The sequence below is a fragment of the Nicotiana tabacum genome, chromosome 5 (genome assembly GCF_000715075.1).
Source record: "Nicotiana tabacum cultivar K326 chromosome 5, ASM71507v2, whole genome shotgun sequence".
NCBI classification, from domain to species: Eukaryota; Viridiplantae; Streptophyta; class Magnoliopsida; order Solanales; family Solanaceae; genus Nicotiana; species Nicotiana tabacum.
In genome coordinates, this window is record NC_134084.1 from 153,962,377 (window position 1) to 153,987,505 (window position 25,129).

Here is a 25,129-nt window from a genome sequence, read left to right on the forward strand (position 1 = left end):
TTTTAGTAGATAGAGGCACACCTAGGTATTTGAAAGGTAGTTCACCATTAGAAAGCCCCAAAAGTTGCAAAATTTGTTGTCTATCTTCCATAGGAACTCCTCCAAAATATGCTTCACTTTTGCTAAGGTTTGCTTGTAGCCCTGATACCTGAGTGAATTGATGAAATTTCTATTGCATTACTTGAACTGCCTTCATATCACCTATGACAAACAGTAATAAATCATCAGCAAAGTTTAGGTGAGTGATTCCTAGCTTTGCACACCTAGGGTGATACTTAAACTCATTCTCCATCTTCAGACTAGCCAAGTTCCTACTCAAGTACTCCATTTCTATGGCAAACAGAAAAGGTGACATAGGATCACCTTGTCTCAATCCTTCGCAGCATTGAAAGGTTTAGTTGGCTCAGCATTAACTACAATAGAGTAATCAACTGTCTGTATACATTCCATAACCCAAGATGTGAATAGCTGAGGAAATCTTAACTCTTCCATAACTTGTTTCATATATGGCCATTCAACAGAGTCATGGACTTTATGAAGATCTATCTTTATCATACATCTAGGAGATATGTTTTTCCTAGTATAAGCCTTCACCAATTCATGCGCCAATAGAATATTATCTGCAATCTTTCTCCCAGGTATAAACCCTGCTTGAGATTCATTGATGATTGTACTAATAATGCCTTGTATCCTTGCTTCCAGAATCTTGGATATCATTTTGTATAGTATAGTGCAACATGCAATAGTTCTGAACTCTTTTATAGTTTTAGGTTTAGGAACCTTGGGAACCAAGGTTATGGCTGTGCAGTTTATGGCTCTATACAGTTTCCCAGTGGTAAAAAACTCCATAACAGCTCCAGTGACTTCATCCTTAACAATAGGCCATGCTTTCTTGAAGAAGCATGCATTGTAACCATCAACTCAGGTGCCTTATCATTGCCAATAGAACACAGACCTTCATAAACCTCTGCTGGAGTCACATCTTTGCACAATTCAATCCTTTGTTGTTGATTGAGTTTAGCTCCCTTGTGCAGAACCAGTTTGTCTATAGCAGGAATTGATTGGCAGTGTAAGCACGTGTTTTTGCCCTATATGAGAATTACTCCCAAAAAATTCAAAAATAAAATGATTTTTCTTTGGTGTGCAATTTTGTAATATTTTGTTATATTTTGAATAATAATTGGCATTTGTCTGTGCGTGTTTATTTGCTAAATTAATAAAAAATACAAAAATATGTCGCATTTTGCATGTAGGATTTAATTCTACAATTTTTAGTAATTAAATTTGTTTTACAAAAATTAAAAATTACAAAATAGGCATCGTTTGCATTTCTAGCATTTAATGTCCAAATATACGATTTTATGCTTAATTAATACTTAATTGTGCGTTAATTGTTATTGGGAGTTAATTTGCGCTTTTATAACTTAATTTAGTTCTTAATAATAGTTTAAGTATTTTTATAATTTAGTTTTAGAAAAATAAAAGAAGAAAAGAGAGCGAAAATATAAAGAAAGTCGGAATTGGGCCTCTTCTTCAATTTCAAGCCACAGGCCCAAAAAATGACCCAATATTCCCTACGACCCAGTCCATTTCGAACTGGGTCGACCCAGTCCATAACCCAAAAGACCCAAACCCCTTTGTCTTACATTTTACAACACAAAACAAAAGAAAAAAAGAAGAAGAAAAAACCCTAAAAAGACTAAGAAGTCATCCGCCCCCCTCCTATCTTCTTCTTCTTCCTCAAGTTTCTCCAAGGTCATTCATGGCTTCCCCCTCAAAGCTCAACCATGGCTGCCCAACGTCACACTCACACACGCACGTCACCCTCACGACCCCGGCTCAACCAAACGACCTCCGAACGCGACCGAACCAACTACCTTCTCCAACCCCGTCGTTGCTTCATCTTCGACAACCAACAACTAGTCCGTCGAGCTCCACCATGAAAGCCCACAGTTGAGATTTCCGCGACTGTTTCTGTCTCCGAGCTGCTGCATCACGCTCATCATCTTCAACACCAAGCTCCCCGTCGCTGCCTTCGTCGGCCAGCCCTATCCGCCATTGAAGCTCGAGTTTGCTCGACTATGGCTGCTTCCCCGCTGCATTTCAGCTGCTTCTGCTTTCTTCTTCGTCGTCCCAAACAGCTGCTGCGTTGTTCTTCGCCATTGGGCTGCCGGACAATGCTTCATCTTCCCTTCGTCTTCTTCGGTTTGTCAAAGGTCGAGGGTTTTTCGTCGAGTCAAGATCCTGTACGTCGTGAGTTCATCGTCAAGTTCGTTGTTTGTTTGGTCGTTGTTCGTCGTTTCGATCCGGTTAGTAGTTTTTGAGTTTTATTTTTGTCCATATTTTTGTTTGATATTTTCCGGATCCAAAATCATTAAATGATTTAATCCTTGTTTTGTTCGTTGTTCATCATTGAAATAATTTTCTAGTGTGTTCATGTTGTTTGTTAAATTAATTTTCAGATTTCAAAATAGAAGTTTAGTTAGTTGTTTTCATATTCATGTCATGTTTGTATTATTGTTTAAGTGAATATTTGTTAGTTTGATGTTTGTTAGATACAAATTGAAATTTAATTAAATATTTCTTCAATTTGTTTCATGTGTTTATGTATTGTTAGAAATTGTTAATATTGTTAAGTTCAAGTTTAAGTTCATAATTGTTTCTTCGTCGATCTTGTTATTTGTTTAAAGAATTTAGTTGTGTTAGAGAAATATGTTGGTTTAATCGTTTAAATCCATCATGTTTGTTGTTTAAAATAGATTTAATTCATGTTCATACTTTGTTTGATTGTTCTTGAATCCGAAATTTGTATAGCTTGATTTCTTGTTTACCATTTGTGATTATTTCTTGAATTTGTCTCATAAAGTTTAATATAGGAATTGTTGGTTGTAATGTTGTTAGAATTGATTTTAAGTTCAATATGATTGAAGTTAGAAATCTAAATATACTTGTTTGTTGTAGTTGTTGAATCCGAAAATAGGATTGTATGTTGCTAAAATATTGTTCAATCAAATTTTAGTTGTTCTTTGTTGTTCAATTTGTGTTCATGTGATTTGTTGTTGAAATGTTGTTAAAATCGTGTTCATGTGATATTGTTGTTATGATGTTCATCCGTGTTCATATTGTTGTTTGAACATTGTTAGAAATTGATCATATTGTCTATATTTTGGTTAAGTTTGATTAATTGATGTGTTATAGATGATGGGTAGTTTGGTAATTTATAGTACTTTCGGGGGTAAAATAGTAATTTGCAATAGGGTCAGAGGGGTAGTTTAGGAATTGTACATTTTGTAATTGTTTATATGAAGCATGGGGGACAAAATAAAATGGGGTGGGTTGTGATATGGTTATTTAATATAAATGGGGGACAAGATTTAATTTAAAGGGGGAATCTTGCATTATTTTATGTTAGGCATGGGGGACAAAATGAAATGGGGTGGTGTGATATGTTTATTTAATGTAATAGGGATGAGTGGGAAGATAATGGGTTGGGTAGAGAAAAAATATTGATTTTAATTAATTGAAAGATTTATGGGATGAGATTATATATATGAAGTCTTGAAATCAGATTGAGGAAGGAAAAAAAAGAGATAGACAGAAAAACACACACAGAAACAGAGAAAAAATACACAGATAAGAGAAACGAATCTGAAAGAAAAAATAAGAGAGAGAAAAGGGCTGAACATTTAAGAGAGAGAAAATTCCGAAAAATATTTAAACTTTCAAAATAAAAAAAAACTAAAAAAATATTTTGCTTTCTTTTGTTGTTTGAAATCAGAATTAATTGTTGTTTCATCAAAGCTGGAAGCTTTTGTTTTTTTTTTGGGATTACTACTCCACCGGTCTATTACTGGGTTGTTACTGTTGCTGGGCTATTGTTGCTGTGTTGTACTGATTTTACTGCTGCTGCTGATTCTCATATTCATTTTCTTTTGCTTCCAATATCAGGTACACAACTGAAAAGCTGGTTATTGTAATCCGAAATATGAAGCATGAATACATATGAAGAATGAAAATTTGAAGTTTTAATTTCGTTTTTTTTCTTTGTTCCTTTTGTTGATTGTATTTAAGCTATTTCATGAATTACTAAATAATAGCTGGAATAAGAAAATAATATCATAAGTTAGTCTGTAATAAATCAGTTCGGCAAAACAGGTTAATTCACTAGTTATGAAGGCTTCAAGATTATAGGTTGATCATGAACAAGTAGCTAAATTTAGCTAAAACACGAATTTAAATTAAACATCGTAAATTAGGCATTAAGGCATGACTTGAGCTTAAGCAAGATTAGAAGAACGTTTAAGTCTAATAAACTTTCTAATAAGTTTTAGTAATTATGGTTAAATCTAGTTTCAAATGATTGTGAATAATTAATCTCAATAATATTATTTTTTTTAAAAAAAATAACAATGCTGAGTTTTAATCTAGCTATATTTGTTTATTTTGAATATTAGTTGTTGAATTTTTATTTTATTTATAATTTCGAAATTAAGAGTAAAATTCTTTTTTTCATCAATATTTGTATTAATCAAGCAATTAGCATGTCATGTTTTCTTAAAATAATAAAAGCTAGTAATTAATTAGGATTTTTCTTTCTTTATTTTAGAGACTAATTTTTATAGAAAAAATGTAGTCGTTTTAAGATTTGTCCATTTAAAATAAATGAGATGAGCCTCGCTTAATGAAATGTATAGATTTCGGGGCCCTCAATAAATGTACAGTTAATTGCTTAGAATTAGGGAGGAGCCGTTTTAGCAAATTTCACGGCCCTACCCAAAATAATGACACGCTAGTCGCTCTAGGCGCGTATTTAATAATGTTATTTCCTTAAATACGGGTGTGCATTTATGTAACCCAAATCTAAATCTCAACGGAGTCGAAATGTGTCGATAACCACGGGTGCATTGATTGCGACGTGATTTGAAATACGTTTTCACAATGTTGCAATTTTTCGTAAAATAATAACAATAAATAAAAAGAATAATAAAAGCGGCTAAGGGATAAAATTTGCACATAAGTTTATAATACGTATTATATTAGATAATCAAGCCGAATATAACAGTTAAGCGACCGTGCTAGAACCACGGAACTCGGGAATGCCTAGCACCTTCTCCCGGGTTAACAGAATTCCTTATCCGGATTTCTGGTGCGCAGACTGTAATACAAAGTCATTCTTTTCCTCGATTCGGGATTAAAATAGGTGACTTGGGACACCCTAAATCTCCCAAGTGGCGACTCTGAAATAAAGAAATAAATCCCGTTTCGACTGTCCTTTAATTGGAAAAAACTCCTGTACCCCCGCGAGGGCGGAAAAAGGAGGTGTGACAGCTCTGGCGACTCTGCTAGGGAATAAAAGTGCTTTAAACCCAGAACCACTGGTTCATGGTTAGAAATTCGAGCTTAGATAAATTGTTATATTTGGCTTTATCTGATTTTTACATGTTTGAGCCTAATGTGCTAAATGCTGCTTTTACCGCTTTGATATTATTTGACTATATATATAAACTGTGCCGAACCCTTCTCTCTTCACCTCCGGGGATGTGCTTACTGGTTGAGATTCCCTATTCTGTTAGTGTTATACCCTAAAATAAGAAAGAGGTCGAACAAGTTACGAAGCCGGATGACCTTTTGGTTCCTGGTAAGTTGCCCCCTCCTCGACTCGAGTTGTCCGCTCGGGTACACAGTCTAGTACACTGACCCAGGTTTTGAATATAGAATAACGTGACTTCATGCCGGATCCCTAGTAGGAACGCTTATTTGCATCACGTTGCATTTGACTTAGGGGACTCAACACAGGGGTTGGGTCCGTCTAGGACTAGCAACCTGAAATGAAAAGACCATTCTGATGCATCCTACTTGCTCTGTACATATATTTGTTTCGAACTTGCATGTTGACCGGTTTCTGAATCTCGGGAATGTTGGAAAATTGAAGAAAAAAAAAGAGGAAAAAAGAATATATCAGTTAGGGAGTTAATTGATTATTTTAGAAAAAAAATCAATGACCAATTACTGACGAAACTCTGCCGAAATTTTGAAAAAAAAAAGAGGAAAATATTTTATTTTGTTTTACTAAAAAAAATATAGAAAAAAAGAGTCTTTTATTATTATTTTTTTTTCGGAAAAATAAATTGTTTTATTGTTTGTTGAAAATGAAAAAAAAATTCGTTATTTTGTCTTTTTCAAAAATAGAAAAGGAAAATAGATTGTCTTGCCAGGAAAAAATAAAAATGAAAAAGAGTCATGTTTTAAAATAGTTCGGTTAATTTGCCCGAACTACGCGGGTTTGATTCTCACCGGATGTGAGATACGTAGGCAACCCTCATCGGGTCCAACCCCCTTTTGCTAAAAAAGCCAAAAACAAATAAAAAAAACATGTCAAGATTTTTAATTTTGTCATAAATAAGTCGGGTGATGTCCAACTTCCCTTTTTTTAAAAAAAATAATAATAATAGCAAAATATATATGTCAAATTTCTAAGAAGTCGGGTGACGCTGTTTTATGAAGACATAGCCGAATGTTCCCAAAGGGGACGCCGGAAGGCTGACTTTGCATAAACAGCCACATTTGGGTCATATTTAATATTTGGTCCAGTTGACCCACACAACCTTAAAAATCTTCGTCCCCGAGACGTTGAAAGGCCGTGTTTGCAATATTGAGTTTCCTAATTTGAAAAACGATAAAAAAAAAGAGTCATAAATAAGTCAGGTGATGTTGTTATGTCATATATAGCCAAATATTCCCAAACGGGGCACCGGAGGGCTGACTTTGCATAAACAACCACCTTTGATCGTATTTTGATTTTTGACCCTCACAGCCTTAAAATTTTTGCCCCTGAGGCGCAGGAAGGCCGTGTCGCAATATCGGGTCTTTTATCTAAAAATATTAGAATTAAGAATTAAGTTCTTCATTTAAAATATAGGGTTAATTTTGAGTCGATAATATAGATAGTAGTTTTGGAGTTAAATGAAAGTTTTCTTTTGCTTAAACGCTTTAATAAATGTGCAGGATGAGCACAACAATAAATGAGCCTTTTTCAATAATGACCAAAATCCCTTTTGAGCTGCAATTGTGGTGGAATGATTTGGGAAAAGAAGGGCAAGACGAAGTGAGAAAATATTTGAAAGACCTTCCAGATTTATTAGACATTCAGCCTCGGGGGAATATCATCAGGGCATTGGTCGCCCATTGGGATTCGACACATAATGTGTTTCATTTTTCAGACTTTGAACTCACCCCAACAATAGAAGAAATAGCGGGGTACATTGGAAGTGACCAAGCTCCATTGAGATTCAAATACTTGATTGCTCCTAGAGCCATTACCATACATCGATTCCTGGATTCCTTGAAAGTACCCCGGACAGTTCATCACCCAGATTTTGCAAAGGGTTTCTGCAGTTTCCGCTTCGTGTATGATAGATATGGACATGTGGGCGGGTTCAATAATCCAGACTTTAAGCTTTGCAGCAGAAATAGCCGACAAAAATGGGAGAAACACAGGCGAGTGGCATTTATGGTAGCTTTTTTGGGTCTCGTAATATTCCCAAGGAAAGATGGTAATATTGATTTGAAAATAGCAGGCGTCGTCAGTACTTTGCAAACCATGGGGAAAAGCACTTTAGCACCTATGATTGTGGCTGATATCTTCAGAGCACTCACTGCGTGCAAAGCTGGGGGCAAATTTTTTGAGGGATGTCACTTATTGTTACAAATGTGGATGATTGAGCATTTGTGCCCGCGCTCTCAGTTATTGAGTTATGGCTCGGCTGAGAAAACTTGTATAGGGGAATTTTGTACGAGAATCAAAGGGGTTGGTCTACTTGAAGGAGTCACAGCTTGGGCATTATTATTTCGGAACCTCGAGGCTAGCCAGATACAGTGGGTGCTTGGATGGTTGTCTGTCGAGGAAGTCATATATATGCCAGCAGCCCGACCGCATTTTTTGTTAATGGGACTCAAAAGCATACAACCTTATGCACCATATCGGGTTCTGAGGCAACTCGGTAGATATCAAGTAATACCGAGAGATGAAGATTTAAGTACCCAAGTGATCGAAATTAGTCCTGACGGTCGATTCCCCGAGGAAGAGGTTCGTCAAATTTGGAGTGAGTGTCAATATCTGATGGCAAACACTTGTGTGTCTGATAGGGTCAGAGGGGAAATTGCTCCATGGTATCACGAATGGTTCAGAGGTGACGTGGCATATGGAAGACCGGCTAAAAGACCTCATCTCGAAGATTTCGCCAAGTCGTCCCAAGAGCAGTGGGATTGGTTAGCAAAGGAAGAAAGCTATCGAGTTGAGATTGGTAAATTAAAGCAACAAGTCGAGAGTCTGAAATTCGAGAGCAGTGTACAGGTTGCCGAGGATCAAGGTGAAAAGAATAGACTAGCCAGAGAAAATGACGCTCTTAAAGCCCAAGTCCGACAGTTGAAGATAACCATCGATAAGCAACCGAGGAGCCGATCCGATGAACAATTGGTAAAAAGATTGGAAAGCGAAGTCAGAGAATGGCGGGATGAGCTAGGAAAAACTGAAAATGTCATGGCAGAACTTAAAGCACAATGGGCGACAAGAACCGAAGAGCATCGCCAATACTTGAATCAGTTGAAAAGGGACCATGAGAAAATTGTTGCCAATTTAAAGAGAAAAGTAGTTGCCCTTGAAGGTAGAGCGGTTAGGCAGGCTAGAGACTTCGAAATTGAGAGCGGACATTGTTACAACTTGTTAGCCCAAATGGAGGCAGAAGTGCAACAGCTGCAAGACCAGCACTTGCAAGACTCCCGAGCTTTAAAGACGTGCAGCGATCAGATAAGACGCTTGCTCATAGAAAAGAAGCAAACAAAAGACAGGATTAGAGCCATTGCTCATGCTATTGTCAGGAGATGCCGGGTTTGTGAAGACATGACCCGTACTACTTTTATCTCAGCAGTGATGATCTATGTGAAGTGAACCATGAATAAGTTAGAGCATCTTGAAAGGGATTTGGATCCTAGACCCGCGGCGAGGTCGAACGACGCCCCGCGGATACCTAAGTTTGAAGCACTAGAATATGCATAGTCCGTGTCTTTGAGTGTCTACCATTTCGAGTCAGTCTTTTGTACGTCCGTTATCTTTCTGGATTGAGTATGTTTGCAGCTTAGAGTTTTTGTTTGCTTTCAGATTGCGTTTGTTAGTTTCTTTCCAAAACAAAAGATGTCGAGTTTGTAAGAGTCTGTTTATTAATGAAAGTTGAGCATTTTATTTCCACCCTTATTTTTACATTTATCTGCACGAACTACGCTTGGTCTGATTCGTGCGGGGTCACGATACGTAGGCAATCTCTATAGGATTCGACCGTAATTAAAAAAAGAAAAGAAGAAGAATATATATTTGTCAGAGCAAAAATAAGCCGGGATGATGAATGCGGTCAGAGCAAAAGCATGTTAGAAATGATTAACTGCCTAGGAGCATTGCATCCCCCTAACGTGCAATTACAATATCTGTTAAGACTCTAACACTGACAAGTTTGTTGTTTTTCCAATCAATATCAGTTAGTTGTTAGAGCGTACTGGAACCGTACCATTATCAAACAAGATCAAAAGGTCCTATACCAGAAAGCATGACTGGGTCAGACAACAGCGTTGAGTCAGAAAAAACGGCCAATCAGATGCTGAAGGAAGCCCTGGAGAAAATGGAAAAAATGAGGCTAGAAATGAATGAAATGCAGATAGCCTTAGCTAGAGCCCAGAAGGGGCAAGAACTACCCGTTACTCCTACCCTCCAACCAGTACACACGCCGGAATACCCCTCTCCCAGTCCTTCAACAAGTTTCCCAAGCCATCACTATTATCAAGGAAGAGAGGCTTATGATTCCCAAGCTCCACCACCCACTCAAAACCCTCCTCCACCAAATGTTCCCGTCTTTGTGGCACCTCCCCCAGCTCCACTACATAGATCATCCAGTGAGCCGCTATTCCAAGCTCACGACACCCAATATTACCCTCCCGAACCCACTTTCAAAGCGCCTGAGCCATATACCTCCTCTCCCCATTTTGAAATCCCGGGAGAAGTTGAGAAACCGGTTAAGAATGCAGAACAAGAGGAGGTGATTCGTAAAGTCAAAAGCCTGGAGCAATCCTTCAGGAACATGCATGGTTTAGGAAACCAAGTTAGTGTCGCATACAAAGATTTGTGCCCTTTTCCTGATGTACAGTTGCCTGCGGGGTTTAAAATGCCGAAGTTTGACTTATATGAGGGGCACGGTGACCCAGTAGCCCATCTGCGTGGTTTCTGTAGCAAAATGAGAGGGGCTGGGGGAAAAGATGAGTTGTTGATAGCATATTTCGGGCAAAGCCTGAGCGGGTCAGCGCTAGAATGGTACACGAGGCAAGACCCCGGCCGATGGTATACATGGGATGATTTGGCCCAGGCATTCATCGGCCATTTTCAATATAACCTCGAAATAGTCCCTGATTGTCTGTCATTTTTGAAACTAGAAAAGAAGCCTGGGGAAAGTTTTAGAGAGTTTGGTCTCCGCTGGAGGGAACAAGCTGGCAAGGGTTGATCCTCCCATGCGGGAGAGTGAGATGGTAGATTACTTCTTGCAAACATTGGAACCTACCTATTTTGGTCATCTAGTGACATATGTCGGGAAGTCGTTTAATGAAGTGGTAAAGATGGGAGCCATGATTGAAGAAGGATTGAAATCTAACAAGATCTTGAGCTACTCAGCGTTGAAAGCAACCACCCAGGCCATCCAAAGCGGTACTGGTGGTGTGCTGGGGAAGAAGAAGAAAGAAGAAGTTGCTGCAGTTGAAGCTAATGTTTGGTCCAGGCACAATAACCGTCCACTCTACTACAACCAACCCAGACCCCATCACCCAAACTATCAATATACCCCATATGGTCCACCGCAACACTATTATCCACCATCAGAACCACAATTTTCTATTCACCACGCCCAGACCTACACTCAACCCCCAGTGCACTCGCAATAGCGTACACCAAGTCCCCAAAATACACAGCCACACCCACAAAACACCTATCCACCTCCCAGGGCTAACAGACCAGGAACCAGCTTCCGCCCAAACCAAGCTTTTAGAAATGAGAAGGCCCCAAACAAAAAAACATTTACTCCGCTGGGAGAATCTTACACTTCTCTTTTCCACAGATTGAAACAGTTGGGGATGCTGACCCCAGTTGAATCCAAAGCACCAAATCCTCTTCCCAGAAACCTGGACCACTCTGTTAGCTGCGAGTATTGCTCAGGGATGCCGGGGCACGATACTGAAAAATGTTGGAAGTTGAAAAACGCAATCCAAGAGCTCATTGATAATCGCCGTATTGAGGTACAGGCTCCAGAGGCCCCGAACATCAATCAAAATCCGTTACCAGTGCATTATGAGGCCAACATGATCGAACTGATACATAAGGGGGCAGAGCCTAAGAAACCTTCGCATGTGGTTATGGTGATTCGTTCTACAGAAACCAAAGAAAAGATAGTGAGTGCAAGGCCAGTGGTTCAGTTAAAAGCAGTAGAAGACAAGCCAGTGCTAGTAATGGGAAAGGGACCGTTTGTGGCCGAGAAAAAGCAGGAGCCAGTCAAGATAGTGGTACCAAGGTCAGTATGCACGCCCGTGGTAGTTGTGAAGGGAGTCTATGTAGAACCGGTTGTCATAAAACCGGTAGTCCAGTTACCCATGGTTGATAGCAAAGCCGTACCCTGGAAATATGACAAAGTAGTGGTGACATACAAAGGAAAGGAAATTGAGGAAGAAAGATGTGAAGCACAGGGACTGACCCGGTCAGGACGTTGTTTCGCCTCCGAAGAGTTGAGAAAAGCTAAGGGCGCAAAAGACAATCCAGTGCCAGTTAAAAAAGCTGTAACGGAAAAAGAGGCAAAAGAGTTTCTGAAAAAGATGAAAGGACAAGATTATTCCATTGTTGAGCAACTGAGAAAAACACCGGCCCAAATCTCGTTGTTGTCATTATTAATTCACTCTGATGAGCATTGCCGAGCTTTAATGAAGATATTGAATGAGGCTCATGTGCCTGACAAAATCTCAGTAAACCATTTAGAGACAATTGCCAACAAGATCTTTGAAGTGAACATGATAGCATTTTCTGATGATTAATTGCCTATGGAAGGCACAGAACACAACAAGGCTCTCTATTTGATGGTCAAATGTGAAGGTTCAATGGTTACTCGGGCACTAATCGATAACGGGTCGAGCGCTAATATTTGCACGTTAGCCACATTGAACAAGTTAAAGATTGATGAGGATAGAATCCGCAAAAATAGCATTTGTGTTCGAGGGTTCGATGGAGGGGGAACAAACACAGTAGGGGATATTGTACTCGAATTGACTATTGGCCCAGTCGAGTTCACGATGGAATTTCAGGTGTTGGATGCTGCAGTATCCTATAATCTTTTGTTGGGTCGACCGTGGATTCATGCGGCAAAAGCCGTGCCCTCCACACTACACCAAATGATCAAATTCGAGTGGGACAGACAAGAAATTGTGTTACATGGGGAAGATCCCACATGCGCCATGAATGATGCCATTGTACCCTTTATAGAGACCGAAGATGATAAGGGGCCATGGGTGTATCAGATCCTCGACACGGTTCCGGTGAGCAGGGTGCCTGAGGGTAAAAGCATGCCATGTCCCAGGGTGTCAGCTGCGACCGTCATGGTAGTGTCAGAAATGTTGAATAATGGGTTCGTGCCCGGGAAGGGTTTGGGGGTTGAACTGCAGAGCATTACTCAACCTGTGTCTTTGCCCAAAAATCTGGACACCTTCGGGTTAGGGTTCAAACCAACAGCGGAAGATGTCAGAAAGGCCCGTAAATTGAAGAAGAAAGCTTGGGTGCTCCCTAAACCAATTCCTCGATTGTCCAGGTCCTTCGTCAGGCCGAATATCAAGAAACAGTCATTGGCAAAGATATCGGGTTCGTTAGTTGAGGCGGATGGGAATTTGGATAAGGTGTTTGAGAAAGTATTTGCTGAAGTAAACATGGTTGAGGCCGGGGAAGGGTCAAGCAGAGCAGACATACAGTACATCGGACCACGTGCTAACATCAGCAATTGGGAAGCTACTCCTCTTCCAGTTCGGAGGGAGTCGTGGTAGTGGGTTTTGTTTTCCTTTTTGTCCCCTGGATTATTCCAGGGTTTGTAATCCAGTTGTTATGTTCCGTCCGTTTGGATGAGTTAAAACCTTGTTGTCTTTACGTTTAATGAAATGCAATTTTCTTCGTCCCTAATTCTCTTTCCATTTTCTTTTCTTTTCTTTGTACAGTTCTTTTTATGCTGATATCAATGACATGACATGCATGAGGAATCTTCGGCCCAGTTTTAAAAGCCAATCTAGTTCAGAAGTAATAATACAAGAGATCGAGTGTGATGATGGGATGGATTGTAATAATGATGAAGCTTATGAGGAAATTAGTAAAGAATTAAGTCACTTTGAAGAAAAACCCAAACCTAACCTAAATGACACAGAAGCAGTTAATCTAGGGGACCAAGATAATTTACGGGAAACTAAAATAAGTGTTCATTTGGATCCACAACTCAAGGAGGAGATAATTAAAGTATTGCATGAGTACAAAGACGTTTTTGCATGGTCATATGATGATATGCCGGGTCTAAGCACCGATTTGGTGGTTCATAAATTGCCCACTGATCCAGCACTCCTCCCTATCAAGCAGAAGTTGAGAAAGTTCAAAACAGACATAAGTGTGAAGATCAAAGAAGAGATCTCCAAGCAGTTTGAGGCAAGGGTCATTCAGGTTACACGGTACCCCACTTGGTTAGCCAATGTCGTGCCTGTGCCAAAGAAAGATGGCAAGACCAGGGTGTGCGTCGATTATCGAGACCTTAACAAAGCAAGCCCAAAAGATAATTTCCCACTGCCCAACATCCATATACTGATCGACAATTGTGCCAAACATGATATTGGCTCTTTTGTGGATTGTTATGCGGGTTATCATCAGATTCTAATGGATAAGGAAGATGCAGAAAAGACGGCATTCATCACGCAGTGGGGAACGTATTGTTATCGGGTCATGCCGTTTGGTTTGAAAAATGCTGGGGCAACTTATATGAGGGCCATGACAACTATCTTCCATGATATGATACATAAAGAAACTGAGGTATACGTGGATGATGTGATCGTTAAGTCTAGACAGCAATCTGACCATGTCAGAGATTTGAGAAAATTCTTTCAAAGGCTTCGCAGATACAATCTTAAGCTCAATCCTGCGAAATGTGCTTTCGGGGTGCCATCTGGGAAGTTGTTGGGATTTATAGTTAGCCGGAGGGGTATTGAATTAGACCCGTCAAAGATCAAAGCTATTCAGGAGTTGCCACCTCCAAGAAACAAAACCGAGGTGATGAGTTTGTTGGGAAGACTGAACTATCAGCAGGTTCATTGCTCAGCTCACGGCAACGTGTGAACCAATTTTCAAATTGTTAAAGAAAGATGCCGCGGTCAAATGGACTAATGAATGCCAGGAGGCTTTTGATAAGATAAAGGGGTATTTGTCAAACCCACCCGTGCTGGTCCCACCAGAACCAGGGAGGCCTTTGATTCTATATCTGACAGTTGTGGACAGTTCATTCAGCTGTGTACTGGGGCAGCATGATGTTACGGGCAGAAAGGAGCAGGCTATCTACTATCTCAGTAAGAAGTTCACATCTTACGAGGTCAAATATACTCATCTGGAAAGGACATGTTGTGCCCTAACTTGGGTGGCACAGAAATTGAAACATTACTTGTCATCTTACACCACTTACCTTATATCTCGCTTGGACCCGTTGAAGTATATTTTTCAAAAACCCATGCCCACAGGAAGGCTTGCAAAGTGGCAGATCTTACTTACAGAGTTCGACATTGTCTATGTGACACGGACTGCCATGAAAGCACAGGCATTAGCCGATCACTTGGCTGAGAACCCCGTTGATGAAGATTATGAGCCTTTGAAAACTTATTTCCCTGATGAAGAGGTAATGCACATTGATGAATTAGAACAAACTGAGAAGTCGGGATGGAAACTTTTCTTTGATGGGGCTGCAAATATGAAGGGTGTGGGAATAGGAGCAGTACTTATTTCGAAAACAGGTCAGCATTACCCCGTTACAGCTCGGCTTCGTTTCTACTGTACAAACAACATGGCAGAATATGAGGCGTGTATATTGGGATTGAGATTAGCTGTGGATATGGGTATACGGGAAGTCTTGGTCATGGGTGACTCGGACTTACTGGTACACCAAATTCAAGGGGAATGGGAAACACGGGACTTGAAGCTTATACCGTATCGGCAGTGTCTGCATGAGCTTTGCCAGCATTTTCAGGCCATAGAATTCAGACACATTCCAAGGATTCATAATGAGGTTGCTGACACTTTGGCTACTTTGGCGTCAATGTTGCACCATCCAGATAAGGCCTATGTCGCTCCATTGCAGATTCAAGTCTGTGATCAGCATGCTTACTGTAATGTGATAGAAGAGGAAATCGATGGAGAGCCGTGGTTCCATGATATCAAAGAGTACATCAAAGCGGGAGTATATCCAACGCAAGCCACCGGTGATCAGAAAAGAACAATTCGACGGTTGGCAAGTGGGTTTTTCCTTAGTGGAGGAGTACTGTACAAAAGAACGCCAGAGCTCGGTTTGTTGAGATGTATAGATGCACGGCAGGCCACAACTATCATCACTGAGGTGCATTCCGGAGTTTGCGGACCGCATATGAGTGGGTATGTTTTAGCAAAGAAGATTCTCCGATCAGGTTATTATTGGCTCACGATGGAGCGAGATTGTATCAGTTTTGTGCGTAAGTGTCATCAATGTCAAATACATGGAGATTTGATTCATGCTCCACCATCAGAATTACATACGATGTTCGCGCCATGGCCTTTTGTTGCATGGGGCATGGATGTTATTGGGCCAATTGATCCAGCAGCATCAAACGGGCACAGGTTTATCTTGGTAGCTATAGATTATTTTACCAAATGGGTGGAAGCGAAGACATTCAAGTCTGTGACCAAGAAGGCTGTAGTTGACTTCGTGCATGCAAATATCATCTGTCGGTTTGGGATCCCAAAGGTAATCATCACAGATAATGGGGCTAATCTTAATAGCCATTTGATGAAGGAGACATGTGAGCAGTTTAAGATTGCTCACAGGCACTCTACTCCGTACCGTCCCAAGGCAAATGGTGCGGTTGAAGCGGCCAATAAGAACATAAAGAAAATACTCCGGAAGATGGTTGAAGGATCTAGACGATGGCACGAGAAATTGCCTTTTGCATTGTTAGGATATCGCACCACCGTGCGTACCTCGGTAGGGGCGACTCCTTACTCATTGGTATACGGTACCGAGGCGGTAATACCCGCAGAAGTGGAAATCCCATCTCTGCGAATCATTGCAGAGGCTGAAATCAATGATGATGAATGGGTGAAAAGCCGTCTTGAGCAGTTGAGTTTGATCGATGAGAAAAGATTGGCATCAGTGTGTCATGGCCAACTGTACCAACGAAGAATGGCAAGAGCATACAACAAAAAAGTACGTCCAAGGAAATTTGAGGTCGGGCAATTAGTACTGAGGCGGATCTTGCCTCATTGGGCTGGGGCAAAAGGAAAATTTGCCCCAAACTGGAAAGGACCATTTGTAGTAACTAGAGTGTTGTCTAATGGAGCATTGTATTTGACAGATGTGGAAGGAAAATATGTAGAAATGACCATCAATTCCGATGCGGTCAAGAGATATTATGTATGATTTCTTTATTTTCTGAATGTATCTGTTCGTATTTGGCATATCTTAAATATTGAAATGATGAAGACATTTTGTTCTGCTATTCAAACACTCATATCCCTTGTTATCCCCTTCGAGCCTTACTTATTTTTCATACACCTCTTTCGGAATCAGCGGCACTATTAGAGAACACAAGTGCCGAACATAAAGAAAAGAAGGAAAGAAAAAAAAAGAAGAAAAGAAAAAGAAAAAGAAAAGAAGAAAAAGAAAGGAAAGAAAAGTGAAGAAAAAAAAGGGAAAGAAGAGAAACATAACAACGTAGTCTCTATGAAATGAACTACGTTTGACTTGATCCCGAAAGGGTATGTAGGCGGCCTTACTCCAAGGTTCAGTCATACCAAATAGAAATCCAAAAATCCCCAAGCAAGAAACTGGGGCAGAAGTGGTGATTGTTATGAAAGTTGGATTCCGAAAGTTGTAATTTGAACCCATTGGAATTGTTTTGAGCCTTTTATACCTTTCTTTCTAACTCAATCCAAAAGCCTACATTACGGTCCAAAGAAAGACCTTATGATCAGTTTTGAGAAATGCCAAGATGAACAGGTAGGAATAACCCACGACAGGGGCAACACTCTGGTTCGAGCAAGAAGAACAAAAATAAATGAGAGAGTCTTATGGGTGAAAACCCTCACGGGCACCGTAAGGCGACGGGAGCTGAGAGAAAAATAAATGAGAGTCTTGTTGGTGAAAACCTTTACGGGCACCTCAAGGCGAAGGTGAGATAAGAAATGGAAAACTGAGAAAGGTCTGTTGATAGAAACCATTTCGCGGTACCGCAGGGAAACAAGGTTAAGGTCTGGATAAATCAAACAAGTGATGGAAGTTCTGGGCAATGAGGTACGACGATTGAGAGTTTGTTTGGTTGGACAGATTGGGCTGATTAATCCAAAATGCATGTCATGACCATTGGTACTAGTTTGTCTCGCTCAGATAAGTTTCTTTTCCTTCTCCTTTCAAACAGTCATCTGGTTTTGGATTCTTCTTATCCTTAACTCAAGAATCATGGCATTTCATTTTCTTTTGAGGGTTTTATCTAGCTGAGATGTTTCAGTACCAGTTTTGTTTAATGCAAGCAGAAAGGACTTCAAAGTTAACTACCAGCTTCTAGAATTGTAAAGCACAACGTGGTCAGAGCATGTCAAAAAATAACTTGATGTCAAGTGGAATACAGGGAATTAACGGAAGTTTCATCGGTGAAATGATTGGGGAATGTCGTGGGAAAGGCGAAAGCTCAAACAAAAAGGTCAGAAAAGTGAAATAACAGTAGGAGTGTAAAACATTTAGGTCGCCAGAGGTTGGGAAATTTAAAAGTTGGTCAGAAAGTCAAGCGGTTCAGGGTCAGTGCGTGGAAATTAGTCAACACAAAGTAAGGCAGTGGAAGGATTTTTCAGCAAGAATGCCATCAACTAATCACCGTTTTAAACTGACAAAATTTTCTTTGATTGAGCAGGAGGAGAAAAGTTAATTGTTGAAGAGGAATTCTCCAGGAGGGAAAAACAAGCACTAATCAGGATAAAATGCAAGTTATCAAGAGTCCGCCTGGAGAATAGAGACATTCATTTCAAATTTAGCAATCAGGAGTCCGCCTGGAGAACAGAGACATACTTTTCAAGTTTGACGTCAGGAGTCCGCCTGAAGAATGGAGACATACAGTTTAAATTTCAAAAATCAGGAGTCCGCCTGGAGAATAGAGACATTCAATTTCAAATTTAGCAATCAGGAGTCCGCCTGGAGAACAGAGACATACTTTTCAAGTTTGATGTCAGGAGTCCGCCTGAAGAACAGAGACATACAGTTTAAATTTCAAAAGTCAGGAGTCCGCCTGGAGAATAGAGACATTTAATTTTAAATTTAGAAATCAGGAGTCCGACTGAAGAATGGAGACACATAGTTCAAGTATTGGTTGAAGTCAGGAGCCCCCCATGAATAACATAATGACGATTTATTGGTCGAAGTCAGGAGCCCGCCTGAAGAGAGGAATGACGTTTATTTTTAAAGTTGTTGTTGGAGTTGGGAGCCCGCCCATAGAACAGAGGCATACATTTCAGTCTTTATATTTCAAGCGTTGAAGTTGGGAGCCCGTCCAGATAACAGAGGCATACATTTCAGTCTTTATATTTCAAGCGTTGAAGTTGGGAGCCCGCCCAGATAACAGAGGCATACATTTCAGTCTTTATATTTCAAGCATTGAAGTTGGGAGCCCGCCCAGATAACAGAGGCATACATTTTAGTCTTTACATTTCAGTTGTTGAAGTTGGGAGCCCGCCCATAGAATAGAGGCATACATTTCAGTCTTTTCATTTCAAGTGTTGAAGTTGGGAGCCCGCCCAGATAACAGAGGCATACATTTTAGTCTTTACATTTCAGTTGTTGAAGTTGGGAGCCCGCCCATAGAACAGAGGCATACATTTCAGTCTTTTCATTTCAAGTGTTGAAGTTGGGAGCCCGCCCATAGAACAGAGGCATACATTTCAGTCTTTACATTTCAAGAGTTGAAGTTGGGAGCCCGCCCAGATAACAGAGGCATACATTCAGTCTTTAATTTCAAGTATTGAAGTTGGGAGCCCGCCCATAAAACAAGAGGCATACATTTCAAGATCAAGTCAGAGGACAATAAAACAGAGGGTTACAATAGGAATCCCCAGCAGGAGACAATAAAATTCCCCGACACTGGGAAATAGAAGGTTGCAACAAGAGGTCACAGTACAAACTCAAGTACATGTGTCAAAGGAAGAAAAGCAACGGAAGAAATGCAAGCAGACAAGGAAGCAAGGCAACAAAAACAAATTGTACTCTAGCCTAGCTTCTTGTTTTCTTTTAAGCATGGTGTAACAAGGAGATCGGTAAGCAGTGGTAATAGCATGCAACAACAGTAACAATGCAGTCCCACGGTAGTCCCAGCTACCAAAATTTCCCGAACTACATTGACCTGATTCCTGTTTAGCCCAGGATATGTAGGAAACCTTTGAAGCAAAGGTTTGATCAAATCTTTTTCAAAAAATGCTTCAACGGAGTACTCGGATGGGCAAAAATCGCTCGCTTTATCTTTGCATGAAAACCCTTCGTGTCTTCGGGCAAAGAGGGGCAGCTGTAAGCACGTGATTTTTGCCCTATATGAGAATTACTCCCAAAAAATTCAAAAATAAAATGATTTTTCTTTGGTGTGCAATTTTGTGATATTTTGTTATATTTTGAATAATTATTGGCATTTGTCTGTGCGTGTTTATTTGCTAAATTAATAAAAAATACAAAAATATGTCGTATTTTGCATGTAGGATTTAATTCTACAATTGTTAGTAATTAAATTTGTTTTACAAAAATTAAAAATTACAAAATAGGCATCGTTTGCATTTCTATCATTTAATGTCCAAATATACGATTTTATGCTTAATTAATACTTAATTGTGCGTTAATTGTTATTGGGAGTTAATTTGCGCTTTTATAACTTAATTTAGTTCTTAATAATAGTTTAAGTATTTTTATAATTTAGTTTTAGAAAAATAAAAGAAGAAAAGAGAGCGAAAATATAAAGAAAGTCGGAATTGGGTCTCTTCTTCAATTTCAAGCTATAGGCCCAAAAAATGGCCCAATCTTCCCTACGACCCAGTCCATTTCGAACTGGGTCTACGACCCAGTCCATTTCGAGCTGGGTCGACCCAGTCCATAATCCAAAAGACCCAAACCCCTTTGTCTTACATTTTACAACACAAAACAAAAGAAAAAAGAAGAAAAAAACCCTAAAAAGACTAAGAAGTCATCCGCCCCCCTCCTATCTTCTTCTTCTTCCTCAAGTTTCTCCAAGGTCATCCATGGCTTCCCCCTCAAAGCTCAACCATGGCTGCCCAACGTCACACTCACACACACACACGCACGTCACCCTCACGACCCCGGCTCAACCAAACGACCTCCGAACGCGACCGAACCAACTACCTTCTCCAACCCCGTCGTTGCTTCGTATTCGACAACCAACAACTAGTCCGTCGAGCTCCACCATGAAAGCCCACAGTTGAGATTTCCGCGACTGTTTCTGTCTCCGAGCTGCTGCATCACGCTCATCATCTTCAACACCAAGCTCCCCGTCGCTGCCTTCGTCGTCCAGCCCTATCCGCCATTGAAGCTCGAGTTTGCTCGACTATGGCTGCTTCCCCACTGCGTTTCAGCTGCTTCTGCTTTCTTCTTCGTCGCCCCAAACAGCTGCTGCATTGTTCTTCGCCATTGGGCTGCCGGACAATGCTTCATCTTCCCTTCGTCTTCTTCGGTTTGTCAAAGGTCGAGGGTTTTTCGTCGAGTCAAGATCCTGTACGTCGTGAGTTCATCGTCAAGTTCGTTGTTTGTTTGGTCGTTGTTCGTCGTTTCGATCCGGTTAGTAGTTTTTGAGTTTTATTTTTGTCCATATTTTTGTTTGATATTTTCCGGATCCAAAATCATTAAATGATTTAATCCTTGTTTTGTTCGTTGTTCATCATTGAAATAATTTTCTAGTGTGTTCATGTTGTTTGTTAAATTAATTTTCAGATTTCAAAATAGAAGTTTAATTAGTTGTTTTCATATTCATGTCATGTTTGTATTATTGTTTAAGTTAATATTTGTTAGTTTGATGTTTGTTAGATACAAATTGAAATTTAATTAAATATTTCTTCAATTTGTTTCATGTGTTTATGTATTGTTAGAAATTGTTAATATTGTTAAGTTCAAGTTTAAGTTCATAATTGTTTCTTCGTCGATCTTGTTATTTGTTTAAAGAATTTAGTTGTGTTAGAGAAATATGTTGGTTTAATCGTTTAAATCCATCATGTTTGTTGTTTAAAATAGATTTAATTCATGTTCATACTTTGTTTGATTGTTCTTGAATCCGAAATTTGTATAGCTTGATTTCTTGTTTACCATTTGTGATTATTTCTTGAATTTGTCTCATAAAGTTTAATATAGGAATTGTTGGTTGTAATGTTGTTAGAATTGATTTTAAGTTCAATATGATTGAAGTTAGAAATCTAAATATACTTGTTTGTTGTAGTTGTTGAATCCGAAAATAGGATTGTTTGTTGCTAAAATATTGTTCAATCAAATTTTAGTTGTTCTTTGTTGTTCAATTTGTGTTCATGTGATTTGTTGTTGAAATGTTGTTAAAATCGTGTTCATGTGATATTGTTGTTATGATGTTCATCCGTGTTCATATTATTGTTTGAACATTGTTAGAAATTGATCATATTGTCTATATTTTGGTTAAGTTTGATTAATTGATGTGTTATAGCTGATGGGTAGTTTGGTAATTTATAGTACTTTTGGGGGTAAAATAGTAATTTGCAATAGGGTCAGAGGGGTAGTTTAGGAATTGTACATTTTGTAATTGTTTATATGAAGCATGGGGGACAAAATAAAATGGGGTGGGTTGTGACATGGTTATTTAATATAAATGGGGGACAAGATTTAATTTAAAGGGGGAATCTTGCATTATTTTATGTTAGGCATGGGGGACAAAATGAAATGGGGTGGTGTGATATGTTTATTTAATGTAATAGGGATGAGTGGGAAGATAATGGGTTGGGTAGAGAAAAAGTATTGATTTTAATTAATTGAAAGATTTATGGGATGAGATTATATATATGAAGTCTTGAAATTAGATTGAGGAAGGAAAAAAAAAGAGATAGACAGAAAAACAGACACAGAAACAGAGAAAAAATACACAGATAAGAGAAACGAATCTGAAAGAAAAAATAAGAGAGAGAAAAGGGCTGAACATTTAAGAGAGAGAAAATTCCGAAAAATATTTAAACTTTCAAAATAAAAAAAAACTAAAAAAATATTTTGCTTTCTTTTGTTGTTTGAAATCAGAATTAATTGTTGTTTCATCAAAGCTGGAAGCTTTTGTTTTTTTTGGGATTACTACTCCACCGGTCTATTACTGGGTTGTTACTGTTGCTGGGCTATTGTTGTTGTGTTGTACTGATTTTACTGCTGCTGCTGATTCTCATATTCATTTTCTTTTGCTTCCAATATCAGGTACACAACTGAAAAGCTGGTTATTGTAATCCGAAATATGAAGCATGAATACATATGAAGAATGAAAATTTGAAGTTTTAATTTCGTTTTTTTTCTTTGTTCCTTTTGTTGATTGTATTTAAGCTATTTCATGAATTACTAAATAATAGCTGGAATAAGAAAATAATATCATAAGTTAGTCTGTAATAAATCAGTTCGGCAAAACAGGTTAATTCACTAGTTATGAAGGCTTCAAGATTATAGGTTGATCATGAACAAGTAGCTAAATTTAGCTAAAACACGAATTTAAATTAAACATCGTAAATTAGGCATTAAGGCATGACTTGAGCTTAAGCAAGATTAGAAGAACGTTTAAGTCTAATAAACTTTCTAATAAGTTTTAGTAATTATGGTTAAATCTAGTTTCAAATGATTGTGAATAATTAATCTCAATAATATTATTTTTTTAAAAAAAATAACAATGCTGAGTTTTAATCTAGCTATATTTGTTTATTTTGAATATTAGTTGTTGAATTTTTATTTTATTTATAATTTCGAAATTAAGAGTAAAATTCTTTTTTTCATCAATATTTGTATTAATCAAGAAATTAGCATGTCATGTTTTCTTAAAATAATAAAAGCTAGTAATTAATTAGGATTTTTCTTTCTTTATTTTAGAGACTAATTTTTATAGAAAAAATGTAGTCGCTTTAAGATTTGTCCATTTAAAATAAATGAGATGAGCCTCGCTTAATGAAATGTATAGATTTCGGGGCCCTCAATAAATGTACAGTTAATTGCTTAGAATTAGGGAGGAGCCGTTTTAGCAAATTTCACGGCCCTACCCAAAATAATGACACGCTAGTCGCTCTAGGCGCGTATTTAATAATGTTATTTCCTTAAATACGGGTGTGCATTTATGTAACCCAAATCTAAATCTCAACGGAGTCGAAATGTGTCGATAACCACGGGTGCATTGATTGCGACGTGATTTGAAATACGTTTTCACAATGTTGCAATTTTTCGTAAAATAATAACAATAAATAAAAAGAATAATAAAAGCGGCTAAGGGATAAAATTTGCACATAAGTTTATAATACTTATTATATTAGATAATCAAGCCGAATATAACAGTTAAGCGACCGTGCTAGAACCACGGAACTCGGGAATGCCTAACACCTTCTCCCGGGTTAACAGAATTCCTTATCCGGATTTCTGGTGCGCAGACTGTAATACAAAGTCATTCTTTTCCTCGATTCGGGATTAAAATAGGTGACTTGGGACACCCTAAATCTCCCAAGTGGCGACTCTGAAATAAAGAAATAAATCCCGTTTCGACTGTCCTTTAATTGGAAAAAACTCCTGTACCCCCGCGAGGGCGGAAAAAGGAGGTGTGACAGGCAGCAGTGCCCATCAGTGATTTATAGAACTCTACTATCTCTTTTTTAATAATTTCTGAATCAGTTATTCTACTGCCAGTGATAGATTGCAGCTCCACTATTTGCTTTCATTGGATCCTTTCTTTCATTACAGTTGAGAAATACTTAGTATTAGAATCACCTAGCTGTATCCACTTTGCTCTAGCCTTTTGTTTCAAAGTTCCTTCTTCCATCATATCCCACTTATCCAAATTTTGAATCAACTCCTTTTCTTTCAGCAGCAATTCATCAGAACAGCTTGCATCAATGCTTTTTTGTACCTTTTCAAGTTCAATTCTGGCTATCTCCATCTTCTGTCTAATGAACTTAAACTCCTCAACGTTGAGTTTCCTCAGTGCTGGTCTCAATGCTTTGAGTTTCATCCATACATCTTGGATCTTCTGTATGTGAAATCTTTGTTGCCAAATTTGTTGCACTTCATATAAGACTCTCTTATGATCTGCCCAGGCATTGAAGAATTTGAATGGAATTTTCCTACTTCCTTGGTGGTCATTGAAAGTTAAGCTCATAGGTGCATGATCAGAAATGAATGGCAACTCATATATAGTTGAGAGATGCCCCCATTGCATCATCCATTAATAATTACCAAAGATCCTATCAATTCTGCTCCATATCTTGTCATAACCATCTTGTTTATTAGACCAAGTATAATATTCACCTTTCCAAGTCAACTCATTAAGCTTTAATTCTTGGATACACTTGCTGAAAACTTGAGTTTCAGCCATAGTAACTGGATTTCCTTGTATCCTATCCTGTAACTGTAGAACAATATTAAAATCCCCTCCAATTACCCATGGAATGGATGTCATTTGGTCCATCTCTTTCAGGTTTTCCCATAACTGCTTCCTTTTTTCAACTGTGTTATATCCATAGACTATATATACTGCATATTGTTGATCCTTTCTGATATTTTTAACAAGACAG

General features: G+C 38.8%; 1 protein-coding gene across 1 annotated transcript; it reads right to left on the minus strand.

The window, feature by feature from the left end:
- Positions 1 to 369: 369 nt before the first annotated feature.
- On the minus strand, positions 370 to 24,774 carry LOC107803253 (uncharacterized). The gene is made up of 3 exons (XM_075253156.1): positions 24,298 to 24,774; positions 966 to 1,088; positions 370 to 891 (listed from the first exon to the last, which is right to left on the minus strand). The coding sequence occupies exons 1-3, from the start codon at positions 24,772 to 24,774 to the stop codon at positions 370 to 372; spliced, it is 1,122 nt and encodes a 373-aa protein (XP_075109257.1).
- Positions 24,775 to 25,129: the final 355 nt, after the last annotated feature.

What these genes read in the sequence shown, in the direction of transcription:
- LOC107803253 (XM_075253156.1), bottom strand. Translation starts at nt 24,774, where the DNA reads ATGCAATGGGGGCATCTCTCAACTATATATGAGTTGCCATTCATTTCT. An exon ending in ATACTAAGTATTTCTCAACT is followed by an intron (nt 1,089 to 24,297) that starts GTAATGAAAGAA and finishes ATTCTCATATAG; the next exon opens with GGCAAAAACACGTGCTTACA. An exon ending in AAGATGTGACTCCAGCAGAG is followed by an intron (nt 892 to 965) that starts GTTTATGAAGGT and finishes TGCTTCTTCAAG; the next exon opens with AAAGCATGGCCTATTGTTAA.